Consider the following 20156-nt stretch of genomic DNA (forward strand, 5'->3'; position numbering starts at 1 on the left):
AGTCAGAATCAGTCGGAAGAATCCACTCCCCTGACTCCTCTCGATGAGTGATGTAACGTGTTATGACACTTCAATAAAATGTCTTTCCTTCTATTACCGAATAAGGATGTAATCCCTTCTACTATAAAATAAAGATGTATTCTCTTCTACTATAAAATAAAGATGTATTCTCTTCTACTATAAAATAAAGATGTATCCTCTTCTATTATCAAATAAAGATGTCTTCTATTGTATTTTGAGTTAAAAATTGTGTATTCCTTAATGATATCTATATATACTTTGAACCTAACTTAAATAGTAAATGGGAAAGAAGTAGAATGGAATTATTTGATATTGTTATATTTATATTGTTTTTCTTAATTATTCAATAGGAGTTTTAAACTCTCTAGTTGCTTTATAAGGCTATAAGTTAGGGAATATTATAAAAGTTACGAAAGACATAACATAGCAAATATGTCTCTTATCGCTAAGAATTATCAATATCTCCCTATTGCAGAATTAATAAATAGAAATGGCCTCAAGAACCACAAGGGCAGGGTCAAGTAATGGGAACGAAAGGTTAGATCAAATTCTTGATCTGCTCAATCAGCAAAGTGCAAGATGAATGATCTCAAACAAGAGGTTCGAAGGGTCGGAGAAGTCTGACAGGAAGCCCCAAGGGTTGAGGAGCAACCCGACAACCAAGCTAGAATAGAAGAAAAGCTGGCAAAGGATTTGAAAAGGATAGCCCCGCCAAAGTTTGATGGAAAAACAATTAGTGATGGTGTAGAGGCATGGGTCATTGAAATGGAGAAATATTTTGGTCTCCATAATATGTCAAATGAAACCAAGGCAATTTGGGCTGCTTATCAGTTGTCTGGTGAAGCTGCTACTTGGTGGGACAATGAAAAGTCAGAAAGGAAACTACAACCAAGAGAGATCACTTGGGATTTGTTTTTACAATCCTTCAGGAAAAGGTGGCTTCCACAGTTGTTCTTCGACAAGAAGATGACAGAATTTCAAAACCTTACTCAAGGTAGTATGTCAATAACACAGTATTGGGAGAAATTTACTAATCTCCTTAAGTATGTTCCACAATACCAGATGGATGAAAGGTTCCGCATTCGGAAGTTCATTTTGGGATTAAGAACCCATATAGGAGCAGAGGTGGATATCCATAATCCATTAACTATGGTGGAGGTATTTGAAAAGGCGACTAAGCAAGAGCAGAAGTTACAACAGTTGGGGAACCTCCGAAAGAATGAGAACCACCGACCGAATTTTGGGAATAGAAATTTCCAAAGGAATCACAATAGCAACAATCGGTAGATACGAAATCTTAAGAGGGGACCCAACACCTAGGAAAAAGGAAGAGCAAATCAGGATGGAAATAAGAAAGAAAACTATAACACCAATGCTCGACAGAATATGGACAGAGGAAGGTAAGGTGGCCATCCTGGTCCTAGGGATGGGTGTTATAATTGTGGAGGGAGTCATTATGCCTCCAATTGTCCACAACGTACCCCAGCACAGAGAGGATCATATCAGCAAGGAGCCCCTCAACATCAGATTCACGCTGTTGTTGACAATCGTCAAGTTGATTTCCAAGCCGCACTTATCCAAATCACAGGTAAGCTCTTTGGACAAACAGTTTCTATTTTAATAGATACAGGAGCTACTGAATGTTTTATTGATCCACAAGTAGTTTCTAGAATATCGGTTAAACCTAGTTATATTTCAAATTCATGGATGGTTCAGTATGGAAATCGAGCAGAAAAGAGGGTAGATACTTGTCTATTTTGCAGTGAATTAGAACTTCCTAGTTTCCAAACCCAAGTTAACCTTTATGTTGCGCCACTAGGATCATATGATGTGATCTTAGGTATTAATTGGTTGACTGAACATAAAGCCATAGTGAACTGTGAAGATAAGGTCATTAGTTGCATGGACATGATTTTGGGAATTTCGTTGAAATTTTCGGATCTCAAAGTTTGCTTGAATTGAGATACATTTCAGCAATGCAACTCAAGAAGGCCCAAAGAAAAGGATGTTCCATCATTGTCATCATGGTTAATGATTTGAATAATGTAGAGAAAAATCCTACAGATTATCCTATCCTTGCAGAGTTTCTAGATGTCTTTCCAGAAGATCTTACCAAGTTCCCACCTAAGAGAGAGTTTGGTTTTTCTATAGAACTCTTACTTGGAACGGAGCCGCAATCTAAGGCTCCATATAGAATGACAATGACAGAACTGTATGAGCTTAAGGCTCAACTGCAATAATTACTTAGGCAAGGTTTTATTAGACCAAGCGTATCCCCGTGGGGTGCACTAGTGATCTTTGTAAAGAAGAAAGATGGTACTTTGAGGTTATGCATTGATTATAGGATGTTGAATAAAGTAACCATCAAAAATAGATATCCTCTACCCAGGATAGATGAATTATTTGATCAAGTGAAAGGTGCATCTATATTCTCCAAGATCGATCTTCGATTCAGATATCATCAGTTAAGGATTAAGGATGAAGATATTCCTAAAACTGCATTTCGAACAAGGTATGGGCACTATGAATTCACAGTTGTACCATTTGGTTTAACTAATGCCCCAACAGCATTCATGAACCTCATGAATAGTATTTTCAGAGAATACTTGGATGACTTTGTTTTAATCTTCATTGATGACATATTGATCTATTCTAAGAATAAAGAAGAACATAAGAAGCACCTAAGGATAGTTTTGCAATGATTGAGAGATTGTAAACTTTATGGAAAATTCTCTAAGTGTGCCTTCTTTCAGGAAAAGGTGCAATACTTAGGTCATGTCATATCCGCCGAAGGAATTTTAGTTGATCCTGTAAAGATAGAAGAAATAGTAGATTGGCCAATGCCCCAGAATATTTCAGAAGTTCAAAGTTTTATGGGACTTGTAGGATATTATAGAAAATATGTGGAAGGATTTTCCAGGATAGTGGCACCAATTACCTCACTTCAGAAAAAGGAAAAAAGGTTTGAATGGACTGAGAAATGCGAGGAATCATTTCAACTCCTGAAGAAGAAATTGACAACAGCACCAGTATTAACAATACCAGATCCCAACATACATTTTGTAGTAATTACAGATGCCTCGAGTGAAGGTGTGGGAGCAGTATTGATGCAAGAAGGAAAGGTGGTTGCATATGAATCATGAAAGCTAAAGCAATATGAGATGAATTATGCTCCGCATGATTCAGAAATACTAGCTATTGTGCATGCATTACAAATGTGGAGGCATTACCTTTTAGGGAAGCCTTTTGAGCTTAAAACGGATCATTTAGGATTAAAGTATATTTTTACACAACCTAACCTAAATGCAAGATAGAGAAGGTGGCTTGAATTTCTAAGTGAGTATGACTTTGGTATTGAATATATCCAAGGGAAGGAAAATAGAGTAGCTAATGGTCTCAGCAGAAGAAGACACCTATCTGCAATGGTTACAACAAGGACAAATTTGAAGCAACAAGTGTTGCAGAATCTTTCCGAAGATGAACATTATATAAGAGTTAAACAAGCATTGGAAAGAGACTCTTCAAACCATCACTATGATGGATATGAGATAGAACCAGAGGGTATTTTGAGATATCAAGGAAGGATGTATATACCAGAAGGAAGAGAGTTGAGGAAGTTGATCTTACATGAGATGCACAATACACCTTATTCAGGACACCCTGGAATAACAAAGATGGTAGCTGATTTGAAAACATTGTATTTCTGGCCTAAACTCCGGAAAGAAGTGGTTGAGTATGTAGCATAATGTCTAGAATGTCAAAGAGTAAAAGTTGAACATGTTCATCCAACAAGACTTCTATTTCAACATGTTATACCAAAATACAAGTGGCAGGTAATCAGTATGGATTTCATGCAAGGATTACCGATGAGTAAGAATAAGCCTGACACTATCTTAGTAGTGGTGGACAAGTTGACTAAAGTTTCACATTTCATACCTGGTAATCTAAAAGATGGATCATTTGTTCTTGCCAAGAAATTTGTGCAAGAAATTTTTTGATTACATGGAGTTCCAGAAACTATTATATCTAATAGGGATACCAGGATGACTTCCAGATTTTGGACAACATTAAATGCAGCATTGGGAACAAGGCTAAATTTTAGCTCAGCATATCATCCTCAAACTGACGGCCAAACAGAAAGGGTTAATCGGGTAGTGGAGCATCTTTTGAGAATGTATTGCATGGATCAGCAGTACAAATGGGAGGAGTACTTGCCCTTAGTTGAATTTGCTTATAACAACTCCTTTCATGCATCATTAGGTATGGCACCTTTTGAAGCACTCTATGGGCGAAAATGTCGCACACCTATCAGTTGGGATAGACTAGGATAGGATCATTATTGGTCCAGATTTACTCAAGGAAATGGATGAACAAATGGTGTTGATTAAGAGTAGATTGAAGGAAGCAGCTGACCGATAGAAGAGTTATGCAGGCCGAAATAGAACTTTTAGACAATTCACTACAAGAGATAAAGTCTTTTTGAGAGTCAAACCTCATAAGAGCTCTATCTCGTTTGGAAAATCATCAAAATTGGCTCCAAGATATGTGGGACCCTTTGATGTACTGGAGGTTATCAATCCAGTTGCTTATAGATTAGCTTCAACCCCTGCTCTAGCTCGAATCCATAATGTGTTTCAAGTGTCTTTATTGAAACCTTACAATGCTGATGCATCTCATATTCTTGATTGGCAATCCTCACAGGTTCAGGATCCAGGGGTGGTGCTAGTGGAGCCCATCCAAATCCTAGATCAGCGTAGTGTGAAGCTACGTAGCAAAGATTTCACTCAATATAAGGTTCAGTGGGACCAATATTCTGAGGATAGTGCTACTTGGGAGGATGCTGAGATGATTGACCGTCATTTTCCTCATTTGCTTTCTTAGGAAATAACTGCTATTTAAATTTGGATATTTTGAAACAATTATTATTATTTTATGATGCAAACTTGGATAGCCTATGTGATCTTGGTATTATTATTTGAATTTGAGGTAAGATTGACATTTTGTGAGATATTATGGTTTTGTGAATATTGATGAGTGGCAAGACATCGAGACGATGTCTCTTCCTAGAGGAGAAGGATGTCACGAATCGTTTTATTTAATATTGTACAATTTAAAGATGTAATGTGATTTTGAAATTTAAAATAGATTAGATCATTCATAATCTAGTATGAGGAAATATAGTATGCTTTTTACTCCTACAAATGATATGAAATTCAATATTCTTTTGGGTTTGTCAATGCTGATAAAATTTTGAGTGCAAGTAATGCAGGATGAGGTGAAGGAGGTCGAAGGTGAGAACACGAATCAGGTAGAATTGCTTTTAACTGAACGACTTCAATGGAAACGGGAATCTTTCACACACCACATTAGGATTTATATTTGCATCTTGAAAGACGGATGATTTAAATGATCTTATTGAGTGTTTGTTCAAATTGAAATGATGAATTTGGAATGAGTAGTAGATTGATTTAAATAATTATACATGTGGATTGATTGCATGATGTGAGTGGCGATTGAATTGAATTTAAGTTGCATGATTAATGGTGAAATATTAAGCTTTATGGTTAAAAGAGATAAAATGTGTAGATGATTTGAAAATGAATATTGGCCCTAGGTTTTTATGTCCTTCTTGTTCAAATATGTATAATGTATGGAAAAGCATACTAATAAGTACTTTTGTAAATTGGTCAATAGTATAAAATGTATATGTATATAATAATTCAATCATATACATATATCAATATCCAATTATAGTAAAATTTGATTTCAACAAGACTTTTGCTTATACATACGTAATCAATTGAGATCAAAAATATATACGCATTATATGCATGTGTATATGAATTCTAATGATAATTCGATCACAAACTTATAGATAAGAGTGTAATTATCAAATATGTAAATAGGTTTGAGGAATTAAACTATTTTATAAAAATCCATAATATATATATATATATATATATATATATACACATTTATATATTGAATATTTAATTATGCTTAAGTGATTATTTTCTTATTTTATGATCATGACCATTCGAAATAATGTATTTAATCAAAGAAAAGGTTTATCAAAGAATTTGTTAAAAAAAATAAAGTTTAATGTTTAATATTAAAAAAGAGTCATTTAATATATAAATATAATATTAAACATATTAATATAAGGTGGTGGGTTGAAAAAGGTGGTCGATCGTTAGAAGCCAAAGGAAGAGCCGCTTTGGTCGGTGTGTTAACAGACTCCTCCACCCACGGTAGCCGCTTTGGTTGGTTTGTTAGCAGAACCCCCTCCATACATGGTGGTCGTTGTCAAAGCCTTTAAACGCAGGTCAAAACGGTGGGAGGCAAAGTTGTTTAAGGTAGGCGTAGCTTAAGGGAGATACCACCGACTACCACTACCACTATCAAAACATAAATAACGTGTAAAACACATAAGCCATGATATCTTCCTTAATCGACACATATAATCAAAACTTAAATTGAATTAGACTTGGCATGCAATGTGACTCTGCGGTGGATAAGCTGAAGTCAACAGATTCCATGCAGCAATCAAGCTCCAACTGAAACGGTTGGAAGTTTTAAACAATAAGACTCGAACTTGCCACAAAACAAGGATGATATTTAAATCATAGAACTACGTGGAGATTACAGTTACAACCACATGACAATAGAAATAGTGGAACAGTAAATAAGACCCAGAGGATAGCAACAAACATAGCCAAATATTAGAATAAATAGACGTATACACATACTCATTCTTTCATTCTTTCTCACACGAGATTAGAAGAGCGATAATTTCTTGAAGGGAGGGTTAGAATAGTTTGATAAAGAGGAAGAATAGTTTGATAGAGAGGAAGAATAGTTTGATATAGAGGAAAAATAGTTGGATAATATCGTGGAGATTGAGCGATAGAGAGATAGTTGAATAGAGATAAGAATAGTTGGAGAGAAAGAGAGACTTGCGATCAAGGCATGGAATCATTTGACGAAGAACGACAAGGTCAAAAGCTTACAATCCACTCTAAGTTTCCGAGAGGTTAGAATCCTTTGTTTATGTTTTATTTTATTTGTTAAATTTGGTATAGAATGTGTAGAAATGGAACTTTAGATAATAGATATGTACATCCAAATGGGTATCAATTATTAATATCGTATTTGAAATGCTTTGTAAACCATTGTGGAATAGAAGAAAAGAATTTAGAGAAAAGATGTTGTTAATATCGTATTTTGCACAAAAATGATTAGTTTTAATTCTATTTTTAGAATGTGTTTGCATAATTTTGGTTACATATGAGATTAATTTCATACATGTTTAACACCTTCTATTGTATGTACTTTATTTTAGACGAAAGATTGATTTTAAGATTATTACTTATAAACGTTTATCGTTTTCCAAAAAATGAAAGATTGTCTTCGATAGATATATTAGACAAGTAATGATTAGTAAACAACAAAAATGATATCTCTATTTTTGTTTTAAAAGAAAGATTGTATTCTCAAAAGAATTTGTGTTTGAGGGAATCAAGCTAGGGTTAAGCTTGAGTTGGAAAAATTTACCTTTCGGGACGGGTGCCGAATGTGGATGCTTTAGGGAGAATAGTTGCTTTTTCCAACTATTATTTTGTTGTGCATGGCATATACTCGGCCGATTTATTGTTTGAATTATCCGTAGAAAAAGATGGAAATTCCTTATTTATACTCTCTACCACATCCTAGTATGATAGCGAATGCTTGTTTCTTAGAATGAACTAGGAAAAATGAAAATGCATATATTATCTAGGCATGCACCAGATTCCCTCTTGCTTTCGAATTCTTTGGTTAAACCAATTCGTGCAAGGTTGGGTATTCTTGATTGACCAAGAATTTTGGGGAAGCGTAAGCTTCAAGGTTGGGCGAAAAAAGCGCCTGATTCTTGTTCTCGTCTACGTTCAAAAGACAGAAGGAAGCAACTAAGACTAAAGATTGACGGATGCATCTTCTTGTATATTCTTAAGGAAATTTGGAAGCCTAAGTAGGAAATAAGAACTTCTTAGTATTGGATATTGTATTATTCATGTGCATTATTATGATCTATTCGATGTTGCTTATATCTTGTATAAAATATGCTTAGAGATTGAAATTTTAAGTTTATTTATGAATAAAGAGTAGTTTAGGGTTAGATCCTAGATTGACGTCTTTACAACTGCTCTCCTATAAATACTTGAGGGGGTCTATTGTGATCTTTATCTTGTGGCAATGCAACAAAATTCTGCCAGTTTGTATGTGCACTCTAAGACTTTGAGCTTAGATGTAAATTAGATTGCTTTCATTAAAAGAGGCAAGTTGTGTTGAGACTTTGTGGTAATTCAAGTTGTTATGTGATGACATTTTCTAGAGTTGATTGTGAGTTTTTTTCTATTATGAAAGAGGGATTTAAATTCAATCTTGCAGACTTTGAGTTGCTAATTCTATTTAGAGTTATATGTCTGGTTTTCAGGTTTGGTCTTACAGACTTTGAGCTACTTATCATATCTGAAACTATTGCGGAAATCTAAAGTAGGAAGATATCTTGTAGACTTTGTCCTATGTCTATTTTTAAGACTTGTGCATGCAAGGTGAAGTGCATCATGTAGTTAGACTTTGAGCTGCTACATATTGGTCTTAGTTAGCAGAAAATCATCTAAAAAGGTTTATAGGGGAATAGATAGTTGAAGACTTTGAGATTTCTTTCTGTTTTCCCATCCCGAGGAGGTGACGGAGGTCTTTGTGCCTTCATGGAAACTTTGCTTCCCTTTATGTTCCGAAAATCTTACAAAAAAGTCTCATTTCTATATTTGTTGTTATTTATTTCCAATTGCTATTACTTTTCTGTGAAGAGAAAAGAGTATAGTTTTTTTCTTGAAAGAAGAAGAAAGACTATTTTTGATAAAGATAAGTGGGTTTTACATGGACCCGAAACCAAAAGATTTACAATAGCTGGCCATCAACCAAACAAACATGAAACAACAATAAAACATGGTAGCAACCCCGAGCAGTCACGAAAATAAAGGAAGCATAGACAAACAAGATAAAACAAAAGAGAAAGCTCTCAGTTAAGAGAGAGCACCAAATCCTTGTTCTTTTGGATGGAAATCTTTTTTATTTCCTCCAACTCCTCCATAATGAATCTAGAGGTACCCTTGTTGCTGCTTCTGCTCTTCTGGAACTGGGTCTAGTGGTTTTCTTATCTCCAGCAGCCATATCATCTCCTCCAAGATCTTTCACTAGTTTGCTATGGTAGGATCTATAATCAATAACCATGGCATTAATCTTTTCAAGCCCCTCAATACTATTGTTCATGGCTTCTTTACTTATGTCGACCAGGTTCTTGAGATTTTTCTTAATCTCTACCATGGATTGCTCCACCTTATCAATCCTTTGTTCGTGATTGAATTTCATCACCTCAATGTCCTAGGAGATTTTTTGTGTCATAATCATGAGTTTCTCTAGTTTTTTGGGCCCAAGAATAACTTGCAGCAACAGATTAAGGATTTACAAAAGAAAATGGTGGACATGAATACATAAAAGCAAGAGTACGCAATGAAAGACATATGTCCTTATCTATTTGATAGAAGTGTTCCAATTCCTCCATTTCCTCCACATTTTGTGACACCAAAATTTGACAAATATAAAGGCAAAGGAGATCCTAAGGCACATATAAGAGAATTTTTCATAGCTTGCATTGAGGTACCAAGAGAAGAAATATACTTGATGAGATTGTTCCCACAAAGCTTAGGTGGACAAGCCATGAAATGGTTCTCCCAACTCCCGCCTAGAGTGAAGTCATGGAGTGATCTGGTAGAAGCTTTCATACAACACTTCTCATACAACATTGAAACAAATGTGTCAGTAACTACTTTGTGCAACACAAAACATAAAAAATGGGGAGTCCTTTACTTCATTTTTACAGCAATGGAGAGGTATTGCTAGTCTATGCTCTTGTGATATCCCACAAAAATAAATAGTAGAAATGTTCACTCAGAATGTCAACAAGGATATTGGATATGAACTAAGAAAATCTTGTTTATCTACTTTTAAATAAGTCATAGAAAAGGGATTGGCAATTGAGAAATTCCTTATTGAACAAGGCTTCATTGAGATATTCAAAGAGAATAAAAAGGAATCAAATGGGAAAGACAAATCCCCGCTTTTGGAACAATAATAAGAACATAGTCAATGATGGGGTAGTGGATGCAAATGTTGTAGAACCTAAAATGACTTTCCCTGGAGCAAGTTCATCCGATGTGAACAATCAAGTGAACACACAAAGGCCATCAAAGTGTCGAAGTAAATACACTCCATTGAGAGAGCCAATTGAGACAACATTCAAGAAATTGGTTGAAAACAAGCTCATAACACTACTAGATAATCCACCTTATGTACCAAAAGTAAAACCTGCATGGTGGAATGATGATGAGTATTGTGAATATCACAAAAGCAAAGGACATACAACTGGCGATTGTCACAGATTGAAGGATGTTATACAAGATCTTATCGACAAGGGCAACATAGAAGTTGATGGTCATACCTCCAATGAGAAACATGCGGTGTTTAAGGAACCATTCCCTAAACATGATAAAGGAAAAGCCAAAACAGATAATCAAGCCAATTGTGCTAAGATGTCCTATTATTATGGTTCTACCATTAACCACATTTCAACAAAAAATTATGTTTCTACCATTATTATAAAGGACAAAACTCCTGAAGGTTCTACCCAAAGGAGTAAAGTTGTTTTAAAAGGCATTGGACCATCTTCCTCATCCTCTAAAGATGAAACCTTTGAATGTAATGTCATAACCCATCGAGGTAAAGTCACCTTTCAAGGTGTTCCACCGAAGACCACAGCCTCATCATCTACCAAAAATGAGTATGACCTTCTAGATCAATTAGCGAAGACACCCGCCCTCATTTCCATTCTTGAATTCTTACGTATATCCCCTTCACATAAAGCCATTCTTGATAAAACCTTGAGAGAAACCTCCATACCCACTAATATGAACGTTGACCAATTTCAAGCCATGGTGGGGTACCTTTCTACTCCACATTTCCTTACATTCACAAAAGAAGATGATGTATCCATATGCCAACCACACAATGCACCCCTCTATATTGAGGCTTTTCTCTATAAAAACTGCATCAAACGAGTCTTGATAGACAGAGGAGCAGGTCTGAACATTTGTACATTGAATACTATTAAACAACTAGGATATTCTGAACAAATTGTGAATTCAAAGAGCAAGATCACCATTAAATCATATGATGACGAAGAACTCTCATCCAAGGGAACAGTCACCTTACCTCTAAGAATTGAGCCAATCATGAGGGATGTGGTTTGTCAAGTCCTTGATTTAGATCTCACATACAACATACTTTTGGGACGCCCATGGATTCATGAGATGAGAGCAGTACCATCAACATATCATCAATGTATTAAATTCCCTTACAATGGAGTGGAAGTAACAATAAAAGGTGATCCAAATATGTTCATATATTTTAATAACCTATGACCAGGATCATAAATAATAATACCAATTAATGGAGAAGTAACTCCATCATCAACATATGTGGATTGAGAATCATTAAAACCTTCTACATCAAAACAAGTTGAGCTTAAAGGAAAATACAAGGACAATGGCATGGGAGAATATACTTTGAATCAAACCATGTATTTAAGATAAATAATGGATTCTCCTAAAGATTATGGATGACCACATCCCTCTAAAAAACTATCCACTATTACTATAAAATGGGATCCAACAATATTCTACAAATAGGGTGAGATGGAAGAAGAAGATCTCCACAAAATGCTTTATAAAGAACCTGAAGAGGAATCTACACAAGATCAAATCAAATCCAAATGTCAAAGGGGGCCCTTCTACAATAAGATATTTTCTCCTTTTCAAAAGAGATGCACCACTTCGTTAGTCCAATTAAGGGATTAGGTCAAAACCCAATCGAGAAACCCTAAAATGAAAAGATAATGAAAGCTAAAAAATAAAAACGCAGTTATACCGAATGCAGATGTGACTTTCGAACACAGATGTAGAAATATAAGACGTAGACGTGATTCAGAGATATGGAACCTGCAAAACAAAATCTGGACATAGATGCGAAAGCAAGAAACACAGACGCACTTTCTTGTCATAAACGTGGAAATATGAGTCACAGATGCGATTTCGGAAAAAAATAGCACTTAAAACAAACAGAAAATTTCAAAATGAGAAAATATCCAACCTAGACCTGATTTTCGATCATAGGCGCAATAACATAATTCATACATGCGATTTCGGGATCTAAGACCTGCAAAAATAAACAAAAAAACACAAACGTGATAAAAGAGATCACATACGCGAAATTAGAACGCAAACGCAAAAATATTAGTCACAGACGCGCAATAAATCAGAGTCGTCGCAAATCCGACCTGCAACTTCACAAAAAAGATAGATCTGCAAACAAAATGTTAAAAATAAAATTATACATAGTAAAATGAGTGCTTATATAATTGTCACTTAAAATGTATAAATATAACTAAGTATTTTATTTGTTATATATTTTAATGATATTGAAACTGTTATATGCTTAGTATATGTAGCCTTTGTTATCTAAGATAGTATAAGGATGTATAGATAAAATTGATTATAAATTGAGACATTTATAAATGCCTACTAAATATATAGATCTTTGGTTCTATCATTTTTATTATATAAGGTGGGGAAGGGTTCCAATCTCTTATAGATCATAAAAGTCTATTAAAACATTAGATACAAATAAAATATAATGAAGAATAAAATATAGGATAGCTACAATGAAAGAAGAGATACTGGAACTACTTCATTACGTTGTACAGGTTGTCCAAAATTTCTCTGTAGCTATCACACATTTTTCTTTTGTCTTTCTTTTATTTGAAGTAATTTAATCACCTTGAGATCCTCAAGGGTGCCATAGATTCATCAAAATGTTCATTTTGACTAGCATTTTCATAATGAATAAACTCCATGCCATCCCTCTTCATATAGATATTATCAAAATCCTTAGACAACATCTCAATTTATTTTGTCTCATCTTCCTCATTTTGATCAAGGTAGCCAAAAAATTTAGGTTCCTCAAAACAACTTTCTTGTCATTCTTTCTCAAACTCTAAAATATGAGAGTTTGAGGTTATATTATTGACCCTACACTCAACCCTACTATCACAACATATAACCCCTTTGTCATACACAACAACCTTAGCAAGTCTAGATGATTTTCTTCCAACACTTTCATACTTCAACAAACTTATTTTAATATTTCAATCTCCTCTAGGTTTGAGGGCATAAATTGTTAGGAATAAGGTGTCTCAAAATTTGAAAATTTCTAACATAATTAATTATTTTTCATATAATTATTTATGTGCGTTTGATTATGTTATTTTGTACACCCCATTTGTTGAAGTTATCTCAAGTCAATGATAGAGTTGTGCATGTCTAGGCACTTTGCATGCAAAGTGAAGTTTGTATACATTCAAGTGCTTTGAATGTTGAGTTATACATGTGTGCAAGGAGGAGTCATGCATATTGTAGATACTAAATATATCCCTCTTATTGGCCCTTATTTTAGATTTTCATTCATTATTTTATTATCAAATCATCCACTAATAATTAATTGCATCCAATTACAATATAATTAATTAATTTATTGCATCTATTTACCCCATATTCTAATTTATCACATCGTCATAATTTTCATTTATCTATTTAATTAAATAATATTTTATTATTTAGTTAAATGTGAATTAATTATCCACTTATAATGGTTGGTGTTTTGATCCTACTTAGGTGCTAAGGTGGTTGCCTATGTGTCATCTTGCTTATGTGGCAAGGTAGGTATGGTGGTGGGTACAATAACTTTCCTATATATGTACCCCTTCCTACACATTTTCACTCACTCATTCTAGACAATCATCTTCATTTCTTTTCTATTGTGTCTCTTTTTTGTTTTGATTTGCCTAGCTTCCTAGTCAAATATCGCATGAAATAAGAGTCTTTTCCTAGTGCAATGGAGATGTGATTATTTTTGCAAGTAAGTTCTTCATGAAGAGTTGGAGTGAGGGTTGCAATTTTGGCTTCGTTGTTCAAATTCAACATATATTTGTAAAGTTTGATGAGATCTTTTCAAATATTTGGTATATTTTGATTGATCCTAGTAAACTATTGTGTTTGGACAATATTTGTAAATTTTCACTATTATTTGCAAATACTATGTATTTTGGATATTAGTTACAAAATTTAACCTAAATTGTGTTCAAATATACAAAGTTATCAAATATTTTCAAATATTTACAAGAAATTTATAGTTATTTGGAAACAACCATGTAAGTTTGAACTCCATTTATAGATATGTGAAATTTGAAAAAAATATATATATAAAAAATTCACAAATATTTGTTGGATTTAGAAAAATTTGCAAGTATTTTGGTTTGATCAAAATTTTGGCTCTGCATTTAGGGATCATCCTATAGTATCTCATAAATTTGACTTTGAACTTGTAAAAATTGAGTCAAGTTGGTTGTTTGTAAAGACAATTTACTATGCTATTCACATCAACCTATGTTAATGTAGAGCAAGGGATTTGCTATAATAGATATGATGAGATATCAAGGAGAAAATGACTCTATGCTACCTTAAACCTTACTAGAATTCTTGTGAGCTAGGATGATCAATAAGAAAAAGGAAATCTAACTATACTAAACTATTCTTGTAAAGCAAAAATGCTAAATAACTAAAGCATGCGAGAAGATAAAAAATAAATTCTAATGGAAGTATAAGCTTATAGCAAAAAAAATTTAGCTTGTAACTGGGAAGGTCTTGGTCTTGGATGTTATCATGTTGCAAGGACATTTGCATGACATGCTATTGTCTATATGGATAGAAACTAGAAAACTCCATAAACATCCTAGAAAGATCTTCATGTCCCTTCAATCTACTTGCCATCTACACACATAGATATGTAAAAAATGTTGGGGGTTGTATAGGGGTTTTCCATAGTAAAACCCTCGTTTCGGTGTTCCCAACCTCACAGACAGGCAGATAGATAGATTGATAGAATAATAGATTGTGTGACAAAAAAAAAGAAAAACCCTACTTAATGGAGGACAGCCCCTATTACTAGAGATAAAATTTAAAAATGATTAAATGAAAATAGATAATAATTATATTTAAATATTTGATTAAAATAATATTGTATTGTAATATAATAGATACAAGAGATAAGAGGGATAGAAGAGTGTTACACAACAAAGACCCCTCACTTGAGATGACAATATGGTTGTGCTTAAGAGAAGACTTGGATACTATGATATCATGTAGATTTTGATAGAGCTTCACTATGAATGTGAGAGTAAGAGATCAAATAGTGTGATTATGAAAAATGAGCTCGAGAAAAGATGAGTTTTGTTGCTCAAAACAGGTAGGAATATCCATTCCAAATGTGCCTAAGTGAAGAAAGACATGTCAAAAGAAGCTTGATCTAGAATATACCTATTTGAGTCTAGAATCTTTTTAGAATGTTTGCTCACCACATAGACATCTATGCACTACACTTCGGTTTGACCAAACCAATACCAAAATTGGACAAAGGGCTATTAATGCTTCATCTTTAGAAAATATGATGTTAGAATGATAAAATATCGATCATGAATTTTTTTGTAAGTGTACCAGGATCAATGCAAAAATGGCATAAATACACTGAGTATAATTTGTGAAACTATAGTTAATATGCTAGAAATTGCTATTATTTGGCATGATTTTACTCTTGTTAGCATTTGAATCTGTGAATTTTCAAAGCATTTGCAAGTATTTTGAAACCTATCCTATTCATATTTCTATTATATTCTTCATAAGGTTAATTTTTTGTTTTATTTTGTAATATTTCCTTCTAGAAACTTGAAAATGACTCTATTTTTGGCATGGGTTTTAAAAAATTTGATATCTCATTGATAATATTTTGGTGCCTAAATTAAAAATCAATGTTTCCTTAAGGTGTATATGTTTTGGTATATTATTCTATTGCTACATTAGTTGTTCCTATGTAATGTGGAACCTTCTTTTGTTTGGCAAAAGGAAAAGTAGAAATATTCTTCAATTTGACACTTCTTTCTTGTCTCTATTCAATGTGGAAATACTCTCTACCCACCTTTGCTCCATTTTCCCTCTTCTTAGCGTGCATCCATAAGAAAGAGAGGCATCTGATGGTGTGAAAAGCATGTAGCAAAGAGGCATAGGTTACTAAACTCACAATATACCTATTTTGGAAAAGAAAGTTGATAATTGAGGAAAGGATGTATGGGTTACTAAACTCATAATATTGGATTTCAAGTAAAATAATCTTAGAGTAGAATTAGTTTTATTAGTTGTGATGGATGGCATGTTGAGTATGTTGAGCATGACAGGTATGACGATATGAGGGACCTTTAAACCCCAAATTTTGCAAAGTTGAACTTTGGGTAGACAAGTCAACAGTTGAAGAAAGGATATGTGGGTGACTAAAGTCATAATATTGGACTTAAAAGAAAATGAACTTAGGGGAAAGATGATCTTGTTGGGGATGATGGTCTGAGAAACCTCGAAACCCCAAAATTTGCAAAGTCACACAAAGAAAAGTGAAATTACATGACATATACCACAAAAGCATGTTATAACAAATTTTACTAAGGATATATGATAAAACACTTTGAATGAATATATTTAGACAATTACTCAATATAGGGGACCCAACAAAATATTTCTCCAACACAAGGTGGATAGGGCCAAATACATTACTTATGGAGCACAATAAAGGGAAATTTAGACACACAAATTTGAGGTGTGAACGAAACCTAGCTATTATCATCATGTGAAGTATTGCATTCTTCTTGTGGACTACTAGAGGTATCCCCCTCAAAATGACATAATATTATCAAGTATTTGCAACATGTTATCTATTATATTGTTCTATTATGAAAGTTGTTTCAATATAGGTCTAATAGTAAAATAGATTACAAGATATAATCTTGTTTACAACATCACAAATTCTAATACAACTCTATCACATCTTTTAAATCTATAATTTATATTTTAAATCTTATTTTTAATCTCTTATTATAATAAATAAACTAATCAATAACAAAATCAAACTTGTAAATATCTCATCCCTCAATAATTATATTAATACTAAATTTTTCATTTACATCTAATTCAATATTAAGTAGATTTGATCATTTCGATTACTTTAAAGAGATGGAAGCATTATAGAATTAAAGAGAGGAATTTTCTTTCCATACAAACATATAGTAGTTTTCAATTTAATGTCACGGAGAGCTACTCGCTACATGGAAAACGTGAAATTCCAATCTTGAAAGGCAAAGGAGAACGAATATTTGCCAATTTTGAATCATTCAAATTCTAGGATGAAGAATAGTATAACTACCAACGAATAGTATTAAACTACATCTAAGTTTCCAACGAATTCAAAAGTCCACAATGAATAATAGTATAAACTACATCTAATTTTCCAAAAGAGTCATAATCGAAGATTGAACTAAGCGGCAAACATTTTGGCCATTCAAAGTCAAGTCTGAAGAACATGACAAACCACATGTAATGTGAGCCAAAACCAACGGATTTCTGAACAATTGATTATCTATCTGGAGTGGTTTAACTGTAAAGGCTGGGAGATCCGATTACTAGATATTACAAGGATGATAATGTTGAAAAATCAAATTTGTGCTTTGATATGCCTGCTTCCAGTTTTTATTTGCTCTGCACAGCAGTCTAATGGCAGCAGCACTAAATTTTCCTTTGCCAACTTTACGCAAAACAACAGCCAGCAGCTCATATACATGGGGGACGCTAACTTTTCTGCTGAATATGGTTATATCAATCTAACGCCAGATTTAAACCCCACTATAAACGTTTCATCTATAAACGAAACGGCTTATCTTCTCCAGTCTATCGGAAGGGTTCTGTACCGCAAGCAGATCACGATGTGGCCGGCGAGTTTCACCACCGCCTTCACCATCTTCGTGAAAAACATCACAGCCGTCAGGAATTTCAATGGCGACGGTATTGCCTTCATCATTGTATCAGAAAACAAAAAAAGCTTTATAGCAAAGAGCAGCGGGGCATTCCTCGGCCTCTTCAACCAGTCCACGGACGGAAACACGACCGGCCAGCTTGCCATCGAATTCGACACATTCCATAATGAATTTGACCCAGTCGACGTCAATCATGTGGGCATCGACATCCAGGGCATCAAATCCAACGCAACTGCTAGTATGGAAGAGCACGGCATGGATATCCAGGCTGCGCGAGCAATACAAGTCCGGGTCGACTACGACGGGTGGGCTAAATCCCTGCAAATCTATGCGCGCTATGCAAACAGTAGTTCGGCCTACGTAAGCCTTCTCAATCGCACGGTGCAGCTCGAAAAAATTGTTCCAAGATTGGCGTACGTGGGATTTTCTGCAACAACCGGGAATTCATTCGAAATACAAAGAATTCTCAACTGGAATTTCAGGTCCGTGGTGTTGCCGGAGTCTTCTCTGAATTTGTCCCCGGTGGGAACACCGCTAGGATCCAACGGTGGGGTCAAAGTCGGCGTTTTGGTGGGCTCAATTATGGTCGGACTGGTTACGGTTGGATTAATAACCTCGTGGTTTGCGGTTAAGAGATTGAAAAGGAAAAACCAGGCTACTATAACTCTTGGCCGAGGAAGCTTCGTCGAAGAGCTGGCAATAATCCATAACGCGCCTCAACGATTCTCGTACAGTCAACTAGCCGCCGCCACCAACAACTTCAGCGAAGCGGAACTTCTAGGAACCGGCGGGTTCGGAAGCGTCTACAGAGGAAACTTCAACGCCGGCGGCAACGAAGACGTGGCGTTGGTGGCGGTGAAGAGAATTTCCGACAGGTCAAAGCAGGGTGAAAGGGAATTCATCTCAGAAATCAACACCATCGGCCGCCTCCGCCACCGGAATCTGGTGCAGCTTCAGGGCTGGTGCCACGAGCGTGACGAGCTTCTTCTGGTTTACGATTGCATGCCCAACGGAAGCTTGGACAAGTTTCTTTACGACAGAACCAGGGACCCGGCCTTAAATTGGTCGCGGCGCCACAGGATTTTGTGCGGCCTGGCCTCGGCTTTGCTGTACCTGCACGAAGAATGGGAGCAGAGAGTCATTCACCGAGACGTGAAGCCCAGCAATGTAATGCTCGACCGGAAATTCAACGCCCGCCTGGGGGACTTTGGTCTGGCCCGGCTTATCGAGCACGACGATCATAATCCGGGCGTGATGACACTGCTGGCGGGTACGCCCGGGTACGTTGCGCCCGAGTGCAGCTACACGGGCAAGGCCACCGCAGAATCAGATGTGTTCAGTTTTGGGATCGTGCTTTTGGAGGTGGCCGCGGGTAGGCGAGTGGTGGAGCGCGAGTCCCGATTGGCTGAACGAAATTTGGTGGACTGGATTTGGGGGCTTTACAGCGAGGAGAGAGTATTGCAGTGTGTGGATCCCAAATTGGAAGGGCCTGATCATGATGAAGAGCAGATAAAAAGAGTATTGATCTTGGGTTTAGCGTGCTCGCATCCTGATCCACAGTTACGTCCTTCTATCAGACAAGCCATCCAAGTGCTCATGAACCCAGATGAGGAGCTGCCGCAGCTGCCTCTCACCAGGCCCCTGGCGATCTATGTTGCTTTACCAACGGTTCGACCTGCCAGTTCTCAGTTCACCTTGTCTCCAAATACAAGGGGAGATGCCGCATCGTATGGTCTCATGGGCGAGAGTAGCAGGGGATCCATTACGTCTTCCACGCTACATAGTGGTAGATAGAGAGGCACCCATAGGTTGCCAAAATTTTACTGTCTTTTCCTTTGTAGTGTTTGTGTAAAATGTTATCTAATCCTGCACAGCACAGTAAGATCTGGTTGGAAAATAGGAAGAAAACTTGCAAAAACAGTCATTTATTTACAAATGAAAGAAATTACAAAATATAGAACTTCTGTGAACTGTTGACCTTCATTAGCCTACAATAAAACAAGCAACAGCTGCAATTGTTTGTTATACAAAAACACGGATAAAACAGATTGTAGATTGTGTTGCAGATTGC

General features: G+C 35.5%; 1 protein-coding gene across 1 annotated transcript; it reads left to right on the plus strand.

Annotated features, from left to right (window-relative positions):
- Positions 1-1240: 1240 nt before the first annotated feature.
- Positions 1241-19879, plus strand: LOC131073044 (L-type lectin-domain containing receptor kinase IX.1-like). The gene is made up of 4 exons (XM_059216064.1): positions 1241-1609; positions 4723-4815; positions 6258-6377; positions 17819-19879. Exons 1-4 carry the CDS (start codon positions 1241-1243, stop codon positions 19877-19879), a joined length of 2643 nt encoding a protein of 880 aa, XP_059072047.1.
- The last annotated feature ends 277 nt before the right edge of the window (positions 19880-20156 follow it).

This window comes from Cryptomeria japonica, unplaced genomic scaffold (assembly GCF_030272615.1).
Source record: "Cryptomeria japonica unplaced genomic scaffold, Sugi_1.0 HiC_scaffold_591, whole genome shotgun sequence".
Classification (NCBI taxonomy): domain Eukaryota; kingdom Viridiplantae; phylum Streptophyta; class Pinopsida; order Cupressales; family Cupressaceae; genus Cryptomeria; species Cryptomeria japonica.

What these genes read in the sequence shown, in the direction of transcription:
- LOC131073044 (XM_059216064.1), top strand. Translation starts at nt 1,241, where the DNA reads ATGAGAACCACCGACCGAATTTTGGGAATAGAAATTTCCAAAGGAATC. An exon ending in CGCACTTATCCAAATCACAG is followed by an intron (nt 1,610 to 4,722) that starts GTAAGCTCTTTG and finishes CAATCCTCACAG; the next exon opens with GTTCAGGATCCAGGGGTGGT. An exon ending in AAGATTTCACTCAATATAAG is followed by an intron (nt 4,816 to 6,257) that starts GTTCAGTGGGAC and finishes GTGTGTTAACAG; the next exon opens with ACTCCTCCACCCACGGTAGC.